General features: G+C 41.5%; 1 protein-coding gene across 1 annotated transcript in view; it reads left to right on the top strand.

The window, feature by feature from the left end:
* The window catches only part of LOC123838335 (dol-P-Man:Man(7)GlcNAc(2)-PP-Dol alpha-1,6-mannosyltransferase-like), a 32,566-nt gene extending 22,310 nt beyond the window's left edge, over positions 1-10,256 (top strand). Inside the window, 2 exon segments of the mRNA XM_045867360.3 lie at positions 8,519-8,891; positions 8,894-10,256. Coding sequence (XP_045723316.2) covers positions 8,528-8,891; positions 8,894-9,840 — 1,311 coding nt within the window. The 5' untranslated portion in view covers positions 8,519-8,527 and the 3' untranslated portion in view covers positions 9,841-10,256.
* The last annotated feature ends 1,409 nt before the right edge of the window (positions 10,257-11,665 follow it).

Genomic DNA, 11,665 nt, shown 5'->3' on the forward strand with positions numbered 1-11,665 from the left:
ATATCCTCTCTTGGAAAACCCTGAGCCAAGGGGGTTCCCACTCTCAAGAAGTTTCCAGTCAGGTGGAGAATGGTGAGAATGACACAAATAACTACAAAAGAAGCAGAATTGTGGAGGAGCCAGAAGGAAGATAAAAGGCCATGGAAATTAACAGAGAGAAAGACACAGCACTCTGCGGTACATAAAGGGCCTTCATTAATTACACTATTATAAATAAACAACTTTTATAAGTTGCATATGACTAATATATTTTACATTGATGAATAGTAAAATTGTAATAAAATTATGGTATTAAATCATAAAATGAAAAGTTAGTTCATAGAATGCCATAGCAATTCCAAGGAATATAACTAATACATTATCTGAAATTAATACTTGAAGATCAAGAAGCAATACAGCAATTGAGAAAGGAGTTATTAAATGATGATGTCACAATTGAATATTAATGTGGAGGAAAATAATTTAAATCCATGCCTCATCCCTAAAATTTCATTAAGTTCCAAATGAATTGTGGGTTAAATTTTATTACAATCAGAAGAAAATAGAGTCTACTTCTCCCACCTATGAAGAAGAGATATGTGTCTGTTAAGTTATAAATTTTATATCATTCAATAGAATAAATCTAAGAAATATGACACATTTCTCTTAGAATGGGAAAATTATAAGACCAACATATAATACAAACTTACTGTTAAAAATAAATTATATATATATATATATATATATATATATATATATATATATAGTCAGAACCCAAAACATGGAGGCTTAAAATGATAACCATTTATTTAGCGCCTGAGTCCATGGGTTGGTGACTGGGACTGATTCACTGCTCCTTCTGCTGGTCTCTGCTGGCTTACTCAGGCATCTGGGGTCAGTTAGGTGGTCTGTCCTCTAAGGGTTGGCTAGCTGTCGGCTTGACAAAATGGGGCACCTGCTCTCATCATCTGAAAGTCTCATCGAGGTTTGTTCATGTGTGGCAGATGGGTTCCAAGTGCAGCCAGAGGGCAAACCCCAATGCACAAGTGCTTTACATGTGTCCACCTGAATCACACTGGCTACTGTTCAATGAGCCAAAATAATCACATGGTTGGTCCCAGAGTCCATGTGGGAAACCATTGCCAAAGTGTGTGGAATTGACGAAGGGGCAGATCTGTGGCCATTTTTGTCATCTACCCCACATCATAATTGGCAAGGGAGCCTGGCAGCTCTACCACAGAGAACAGCAGATTATCGTGTGGAAACTTCCTAACAGTAATAGTGATTAAAGAAATGCACATTAACGTTGGCTTCTAGCTTTTATTTTGTAGAGGAGGAGACTGAGGCCCAAAGCTTTGTTAAGATGGTGCAGAAGATGACTTCCCAGCCTGCTGACCAAACAAGGTCTTTGATGCCAAGTCCAGTGATAAAGGGCAAATCTGGGTTCGAACTCAGCTCCAGCATTTTCTAGTGGTATCACTTGTATAATATCACTAAGCCTCAGTTTCATCTCTATAAACTTGGAAAAATAATAACTACTACATAGATTATGAGGGTCAAATGAAATCATGTGAAAATACTCTGCAAGTGTCCTGGTACCTGCTCGGTTCATGCCTCCTCCTTCCCTTTTCTATGATGTAATCTTATAAAACCAGCAAAAAAAAACAAAGCAAAACAAGAAAAACTCAAACAAAACACAGAAGCAAAATAAATAGATAAGCCATAGGAGCCAAGAAGAAACTGCTACGTTTGTATATAACCAGTGATTGTTTATACAGTTATTAATTCACTAATTATTGAGTGCCCTTTCTGGACCTGGTCCCATGCTAGACAATGGAAATACATCCCCTGCCTTCATGGATAAGTCTAATGGCAGAGATGGACAATAACCAAAACATCACATTAGTAAGTATGAAATGGTGGCCCTAATTAGTGCTATAAAGGACTCTTGATTAGTGCTAATAGGAGAGCATATAATAGGAAGACATAGCCCAATTAGGAGTGGGAGGGGGCCAGGGAAGACCTCCCTGAGAAATGAATGGGTTCGGGTATGAAGGGGACAGTGATGGTTATCTAAACCAGGGTAGGGTCATCAGAAAGGGTCAAACCACTTGGTTCTAGGAAATAACAAGTAATTGTCTTAATCCTTAAAGCAATGTGAAGTCAGGGAAAGATATAGAGAAATTTGGGATTTGAAAAGCTTTTTCTGGAATCAGAGTAGAGAACAGATCAGAGGAGAGAATGAGTGGCTGCAGGGAGGTGAATTAGGAGACTATGGCAGGAGTCTTGTAATTTATAATTTAGTTCAACTTTCCATAAAGTAATTGTAGACCTATTCATTCTACTTTGATATGTCCTAAGGAAATACACCCAAATACTTGTACATTCATTAAAAATGATCAGTGACTAACATTAGACTAATAACATACATTTCGGAATGAATAAAGTTAACTAAATGGGTTTAGACAGCCAAGTCGGTGTTAAAATCCATATATATTTTCAACGACCAACAGGTCATAATTTTTTTTGTCATTATCAATTTTAAAAATTACCTTTCCTTCCTAGCTTGGCCAGCTTATGATAACAACTTTCCAAGCAATATTGGAAGTTTGACCTCCTTATTAGTAGTAAAATTTGTACAGACATCTCAAAAGTCTGGATTATTCCAGATAAAGTTTGGATTTCGGCTTTACCTTGGTTGCAGTTATTTGAAGATACCATGAGCTGAATTAATCTCACACAAATTCCTAATTAAGTGAAGATTTTTCCTGATCTTCAACTAACTGTTCTAACTGCCCCCCAAAAGAATAGACCCTAAAAATCCTGAGTGTTGTCAGGAAAATTTGTGAAAAGCTATGTAACGGACCACTAAGATTATGGGGCATCTACAATGGTAAAACTAGACACTGTCTAGCGCACTGTTTGTGATTTTATCTGTTTTTCATTGTTTTGATATATTTTACAGTTCTGTACATCATGAAAAATAAATAACAATCCAAATGATTCTTGCCCATAGAAATATCATTGAATAGTGTTTAGTGAAAAAAAGTGACTAATTTTGCATCTTTTGTAAATTCACTTCAGCATTCCTGCTGTTGATATATCTGTGTTTCTCGGACTTTTCCTTTAAACAGGTTCTAACTTCTTATTGACTCTCTCATTAATTCAGGCAGTAAATAAAATCTTTGACCTCATTCATTTTATTTATTTATTTATTTTTAAAAAGATTTTATTTATTCATTTGACAGAAAGCAGGAACACAAGCAGGGGGAGTGGGAGAGGGAGAAGCAGGCTTCCTGCTAAGCAGGGAGCCCAACTCGGGGCTCGATCCCAGGACCTGGGATCATGACCTGAGCTGAAGGCAGACGCTTAACGAATGAGCCACCCAGGCGCCCTGACTTGCATTCATTTTAAATGAAAGTTTTGTTTTTACGTTAAAAAAAAAATTATACTTTTTTAGTGTCTAGTTTAGAGTGTCCTTAGCATTGAGCTGGGGCCTGTGAGACACACAATTTGATGCACATGTAATAGTTGCAAACTACACGGAACGGAAGGGGGCAAGTAAGCAGATTTTACAGTCGAGACTTCAGGTTGTCCCTGGATTTGAAAAAAAGAGGGAGATTGGGGCTGGAGTCACCAAAAAAAGATTTCCGAGAAAAGGTATGGTTTCAGGGCTAGGACTTCAGAAAGCCCAGAAGAGATGGAAGATAGAACCTGCTGTGGTAAGATAGGGAGGAAATCAGCATGATTAGGTCAGAGAGATTTGCTCTTTGACAAGGGCCTGGATGGAAAAAATGCCTGGGTCAGTTAAGCATCCCACTCTTGATTTTGGCTCAGGTTGTGATCTTGGGGCCCTGAGATTGAGCCCTGTGTCAGGCTCTGCACCCGGCTTGATTCTCTTTCTCCCTCTCCCTCTGCCCCTCCCCACCTGCTCCCACTCTCTCTCAAAAAAAAATAAATAAAATTAAAAATAAATAAATAAATAATCAAGGCTAAATTTTATTTGGCATCAACTATGTACAAGGCAATGGGTGCCACAGATTCTCAAGCCTGACTACCCATTAGAATCACCTGTGGGAATGTAAAAATGCTGCTGCCCAGGCCCCATTATCAGAAATTCGAATGTAATTGGTCTGCGAAGGGAGGTGCCAGGGAAAATCCTCCAGATGATTCTAAAATGAAACCAAGTTAATGAACTACTGTGCTATGCAATTTACAAGCGTCCTTTGATTTAATTTTAACCCTTCTAGTAACCCCCTAAGAGAGGTATTTTTGTCCTGGTTTTCTAGAAGGGGAAACAAAGGCTCAGAGAGACTTGGTGATTTGCCTCGAGGGGCTGCTAAGACAATGAGGGAAATCTTGATTAGTGGTGGGTGGTTTGTGGAGAACACTCCAGATGGAGAGAAAAGCAATTGGAGTAGTGACATTGCATTCCTCTAGGGTATTAAAGAAATGTTAATAGAAGCAAATAGGACCCACAAAAAACAAATGAATACAAAGGTAACAAAATGTGACTCATCTGGGGAGTCTTACTAAAATGGAGAGTCTGGAATGGAGATTCTGCCTTTCTGATGATGCTGGTGATGCTGGTCCCCAGTGCACATTCTGATGTTTTTTTAAGATTTATTTTAGAGAGAGAGAGTGCATGTATAAGTGGGGAAGGGGCAGAGGGAGAGAATCTTCAAGAAGACTCCCCACTAACCACAGTGCCGCATGCAGGATTCAATCTCACGACCCTGAGATCAAGACTTGAGCCGAAACCGAGAGTCTGATGGTCAACCGATTAAGCCACCCAGGTGCCCCCACATTCTGAGTTTTAATTGTAAGTTTTAGATAGCATGGTCAATGCAGACCTCTGTGGCTCAGTTTCTTTTTCTGTAATTGGGGTCAATAATTGATCCTACTGATGTAGATGTTGGGGTTCAGGGCAATCAATAAAGAATTCTTGCGACATCTCTGGTTCAAAAAGGTGGTTTTATTAAAGCACGAGGACAAGACCCATGGGCAGAAAGAGCTGCACTAGGGTTGTGACAGGTGTCTGATTATATACTTTCAAGTTGGGAGGGGGTTAGGGACAGCACAAGCCTACAAGGAAATCCAGAAACAAGGTTTCCAGGACCCTGAGGGGGGCTAGCTATTGTTAGGAAAAGGTCATTTATTACTGATTAATAAAAACTCAATTATGAGACTCCAAATGTTTATCAGTGGGCCATATATCTTGGCGGGGGAGATAGAGATAAAGGAAGTTTCTAAAGGAATTTTTGTATGTATAAAGTAGACTCACAGGATCCTGGGGGGTCGGGGTAATGTTAAGCTAAGATGGCCTTTTGCCTGTAGCTGTGTTGACATTGAGGCAACTGAGTTCCTAGAGGAAGGTCACTCCGCCTGTTTCAAGGACTTGTGGATGGGCTGTAAGCAGTAGGGAAATTTAATGTTTTCTTTTGCCTTTGTTTCCCACATCACTACTACATGAAAGTTGTTTATGCATTAAAGCACAGTATCTGGGATGTAGTAATCACTCTACAAACTTTCGTGATAACTCTGTAATTTGCTTTAACTTTTAAAAGACTTCTCTTCAGAGCAACATGGCATCCTTCTGGGGGTTAAGGAAATGCTGATAGAAGCAAACAGGACATAGGAAAGTTAGGGTAAGCGATATGCACCCTCCCTTTGCTGACAGTATTTCCATCTATGGAAATAACAAGTATGAGTCTTGTGAAATTTGGTGGTCTCAGTATACAAGTGGGGAGCTGAACTTTTTTGAATGTATTTGGGTTTATTAAACCCCATAGTAATTTTAGTACTACTTTTCTGTAAAAATGAATCTCAATATATGAAATAAAGTAGGAGTCTTACTTCTATCTTTTTATTTTAGACATATAGTGAAATTCATGGGAATACAAATATAGGAATTACATTAAATTAGGGATATTTTATATTAAAAGTCATATAGTGAAATTCATGGGAATACAAATATAGGAATTACATTAAATTAGGGATATTTTATATTAAAAATTTCTATGCTAGAAAATGTTCTTAGGTCATAAACAGCAAGCTAGGATTATAGAGATTTTATAAGTTGATTTTAGTAACTAAGATACAGTTCCTTTTCAACAGATGCTCATTTTCAAAAATCTGTTTTTTTTTTTTTAAATGTATGTAAAGCTGCGAAGCCCCTCCATGCTTTGCCCTACCTTTAGAAAAATTCTCTAGAGAACTTCATGTCAAGAAATTTTATGATAAAGGAGGAAACAATTCTACATTTTACTGTTTGGGAGTTTGGTTTTTCTTTTCTATATAGTATGGTTATCATACTGGAAGAATCTTGTGTAGAACTATAATCTGGTTACAGATCCTTGTTATTAGCATCAACGATAATTACACCATATATTTTTGACAGTTTTTACAATCTATACAGGGCTTTCACATACATTATTTTCATTTAATATGTTCCACAACTCTGAGTGGGAGGGCAAACAGTTACAACTGTTTATGAAGGAAGACAGGTGAGGTTTGCCCCAATCACATGGCTGATAAATAAGGGAACAAAAATTAGAATCCAAGGCTTCTGATTTTTAACCCAGTGCTCTGTACATGGCCCATCAAGTATTGCACTGAGACTCAGACAATGAATGTAATAATCTTTAATAATGATTTTGCTAAATATAGTCAATAAAAATGAAAAGGTGTAGGACAATGAACCTGGAGGAAAATCCAGAGAAGAGAAGAAAGCCTGTTCTAATTGTGTTGCCTTTCTTTTATATATACCGACATCTATGTATATTTCAATATATGTGCACCTATATTTATAACTTTACTGAGATATAATGGACATATAACATTATTTAAGTTTAAGATGTACAACATGTTGACTTGGTACACTTCTATATTTCAAACTGATGACCACCATAGCATTAACTAACACCTTCATCATGTCACATAATTACTGTTTCTTTTTGTGTGTGTGATGAGAGCATGTAAGATTTACTCTCTTAGCAACTTTCAAGTATATTATACAGTATTATTAACTGTAATGACCATGCTGTATATGAGAACCCCAGAATTTATTCATCTTCTGACTGAAGTTTGTACCCTTTGACCAACATCTCCCCATTACTCTCACCTCCCTTTCTCTGGTAACCATCCTTCTCTCTGTTTCTATGAGTTTGGCTTTTTGTTTAGATTTCATATATAAGTGATATCTTACAGTATTTATCTTTCCACCCAATCTGCCTGCCTCACTGCTTGCAACCATAAGTCAACCTATTATCCATCTGAGACCAATCCCTTAAACACACCCTAATATTTGCCTGACTGACACACCTCTTTCTTGAGTCCTACTGATATTTTGTTCCACTGAGTGGCCTATAATTCATGTTCTAGCCCTTTGACTCAATTATAAAAGTCACATCACCAAGAATAAAAGGTACATGGCAAGTGAGGAGCTTCATTGTGATGACTGTGGGGTCAGGGTCAGTGAGAAAAACTGAGGAACAGGAGAGATGGTGAGCTGGTTTGGCTGCATACCTTTCAATTTTTAGGTCCTTCAAGTTGTTTACTTTCAAAATGACCCTGGCCTTTGTTAATGATATTTCATAGAGCCTCTTTCCAACTCATATGGCTACCAGCCATGAGAAATCAGGGACTTCATTTTGAGAACACATTATTTTGGAGGATGAAGATGGTGGAAACATCCAGGGTTTGGCATGTAAGAAAAATGAAGTTGATTTTTTAAACAAACATATCTGCTAATTGGAATGTAACCTTTCTCTGAATCAGTAGTCTTGAAGTTCCTTCTACCTTATTACTTATTCTATCAAAGAACATGGCTCTCACCATAATAGTAACCAATTCCCACGTCTTTCCCAGATCAATGTCTATGTTTTGGCAGGTCTTCTCTCATGTGGGCTTAAAGAACCACATGTGTTTGTAGGCATGCTATCAAGTAGTTTAAAGGACATAAAACTTGTGGTAATATTTTTGGGAGTAAATTTTATTGTTATAGCTTTAAAACACAACCAAATAAAAACAAGAATTCCATTAGTAGTTGAATATTGTAATAACAGAGTTGAGGATAAATTTTACTGTTATAGGAACTATAAAACAGCAATAATAAAAAACACTATTATTGTGAATAAATTGTTTGAGATGACTAACTAGAAAGCTATAAAACACAACAATAAGGAATAATCTAATCACCAGGAAAGATGTGATAGTAATTCATCCTTGTTAGTGAGGAGTCCATGGTTCCAGTTCATTGGCCCTGGGTGCTCTAGGTTACTGCTTTCATTCTGTAAGTTTGCAGAAAGATAATCTTTGGCCAGTGAATTGGCAGGAAACCACATATTGCAGTGCAATTGGACATGGGGATTGAGGAAAATCCAATTATCAGTGACTGTTAGGAAAACCCTGTGTAGCAATGCCAAATGTCCTCGCAACATACTTTAAGAATTATTTGCAGGTTTCTACTAACAATTTGTATGTACCATTTGCACATTTTCATGTATTTTTAATTTTTATTTATATCCTTTTGCTTCAGAATAACAGCATGGAATTATATATCTGTTGGAGGGGGAAGCCTATCTATCTCGAGTTCCCCAGAGTGGTCCCCAGGACGTTCCTCAGGCCCCTGGCCCTGGCGGTGCTCTCCAGCGCTGCGGTCTATGTGCTGTCCCTGCTAGAAGCATCCAAGTTTTATTCTCAGCAAGCAGTCAGGGCTGTCCTTGAACTCAGCATCATCTTCAGACTCTGGACTTTACAAAAAGAAGTGAGGCGGCAGTTTGGGGCCACGGTGGCCACCATGTTCTGCTGGGTGACAGCCACACAGTTCCACCTGATGTTCTACTGCATGCGGACGCTCCCCAACGTGCTGGCCTTGCCCGTGGTGCTGCTGGCCTTCACGGCCTGGCTGCAGCTGCAGCCTTCGCCATCCTCGTGCTCAGGGCCGAGCTGAGCCTGTTCCTGGGCCTGGTGCTGCCGACACCGCTCTGCACCCGGAGGCTCTCCGTGGCAAAGGCCCTGCGCTGCGCCGTGCCGGCCGGGGCCCTCTGCTTAGGACCGACAGTCGCCGTGGACTCCTATTTTTGGCGATGTCTTGTGTGGCCGGAGGGAAAGGTGCTTTGGTACGACACCATCCTGAACAGGAGTTCCAACTGGGGAACCTCCCCGCTGCTGTGGTATTTCTACTCGGCCCTGCCCCGCGGCCTGGGCTGCAGGCTGCTCTTCATGCCCCTGGGCGCCGTGGACAGGAGGGCCCTGGTGCTGCTGTCGCCCTCGCTGGGCTTCGTGGCCCTGTACTCACTGCTCCCGCACAAGGAGCTGCGGTTCGTCATCTACACCTTCCCCGCGCTCAACATCGTGGCCGCCAGGGGCTGCGCCTGCCTGCTGAACAATTATAAGAAGTCTTGGCTGTATAAAGTGGGGTCCCTCCTCGCGATAGGACACCTCGTGGTGAATGCCACACACTCGACCACAGCCCTGGACGTGTCCCACTTCAACTATCCTGGCGGTGTGGCCATGAGGAAACTGCATGAGTTGGTGTCCCCCAGGACAGATGTCGTTCTGCACATCGACGTCGCTGCCGCACAGACAGGCGTGTCTCGGTTTTTGGAGGTCCACGGTGCCTGGAGGTACGAGCAGAGGGAGGATGTGCGGCCCGTGTAGGGGCATATGCGGGCTTACAAGCACCTCCTCGTGGAGGCCGCCCCTGCGCACCTGGCCCTCTACAGGGACACACACCGGGTCCTGGCCGGCATCGCAGGCACCACCGGGGTGAGTCTGAACCTGAACGCACTGCCTCCCCTTAACGTCAACCTGAAGACAAAGCTGGTGCTTCTGGAGAGACTCCGTGGGCCTTCCTGAAAAGGGGCCAATGTCCTTCCGAGGACATCGGAGCTCCGTCAGCATCCCGGCAGATGAGACAGTACGAGGAACAACGGAACCACGGACGTGCCCTGGACGCAGGCCTGAGGGAAGAGGCCCAGCTCTTCCACGGCCACCCCGGACCACGCACGGTTAGAACAGCAGGGACGGCAGGCCTTGCCCCATGCCTCGGCTGCCGGCCCTGGGCCTCTTGGAGCCCCCGAGGAAGCGCCCCCTTCGGGGAAGAGCATGTGAGTCTTTGTGAAGGTGGACAGTGGGAGCCTCGGCGCCTGCTGACCGCGACCCCCACCCCCGCCCGAGCTGCAGGACGAGTCCTTTGTGGGCACAGGCATGCCGTTTCCATCTCAGAGGAAACTCTGGGCAAGTCACAGAGGATCAAGAATAAAAATTTAAATGTTTCCTTAAAAAAAAAAAAAATCTTGCTTTTTATTTGGATAACCATGCATCTTTCTACCCTGAGTCCATCTTGGTCCAATTCCAAATAGTAGGAGAATGGAAAAAACAAACAAAAAAACCCACCTTCAACTCCTTGGTTCCATTCTCCCTCTGTGGAGCTCACAGCCCCATTAAAACCTTTGCTTCAGAGTTAGGATGACTGAAGTGACTGTTCTGACCCTCACATAGGTGAGGGGAAGAGTGTTGTGGTGTTGCATTTTACCTCTCATCCTGAACATCAACAAAATTCAAATTCAAGATTTCTGAATCAACAATATCCCAAAGGGACGATGGAAGATCCTAACGATGAAGTTGCTATTATGGTGCGAGCCATGTTCTATGCCAATGGAGTTTTCTATACTCACTGCCTCCACTTTCTCACTTGGCTTTCCTTCTTTAATCAACTCCAGTCAGGCTTTTGTCTCTACCACATGTTGACTGAAATTGCTCTTTTCAAGGTCTCCAGGAACCTCTATCCTGCTATATAAGATTGCTAGTTCTCAGTCCTCATCTGACTCCATTTCTGAACAACATTTGGCCCAGCTGGTAACTCCCACTTTCTTAAAATGCTTTTCTCACTTGGCTTCTAGGACACAACAGTCTCGCAGTTTTCCACCTACTTCACTGGCTGTTCTTTCTCAATTTCCGTTGCTGGATTCCTCTCTTCTACCAAGACCTCTAAATGTTAGCCCAGCCCAAGGCTCAGTCTTTGTTCTTGCCTTCTCTATCTATGTTCACACCCTACACGAGCTCCTCATGTGGCTTTAAACACTATCTCTTATAAGCTGGAGTCACAAATTTGTGCACCTCACTCCAGCTTCCGTCAGCTCCAGCCTGCCATAGTTGCTAACCACTTGGAAATCCCCTGGATAGCTAATAAGCATCTCAAACTTATCAGAGTCAAATACAATTCTTGAGTTTTCCTGTCCTCAAATCTTGTCCTCCCTCAATTTTCCTCATCTCATAAAAAGTCACCACTATTCACCCCATTTCGTGGCCTCAAAGTCTAGGAATTGTTCTTGAGTTTCCTAATTCCTTCACACTTCACAGTTATTCCATAAGCAAATTTGCTTCTAAAATAAATTCCCCGTGTGGCCATGCTGGACCGTATCACTATGACTGACTACCCTGAGGCCCCATCATCGCTCCCTTAGAATTCTGGTTTTTCTGTTTCTATTCTGTCTGTTGCAGCAGCCAGACAAATTATTTAAGATATAAAACCAAAACCTTTTCAGGGATTTCTTAGAATAATATTCAAAGTCCATACTATGGCCCATGGTCTCTACAAGGTCTGCCCCCTTGCCTATCTCCTTGACCTCGTCTTCCATCACTATTTCAATCCCACTTCACTCAAACACTGGCTTTCTTC

The sequence above is a fragment of the Mirounga angustirostris genome, unplaced genomic scaffold, assembly GCF_029215605.1.
Source record: "Mirounga angustirostris isolate CCGP_5_RB_7025 unplaced genomic scaffold, mMirAng1.0.hap1 SCAF_3, whole genome shotgun sequence".
NCBI lineage: Eukaryota > Metazoa > Chordata > Mammalia > Carnivora > Phocidae > Mirounga > Mirounga angustirostris.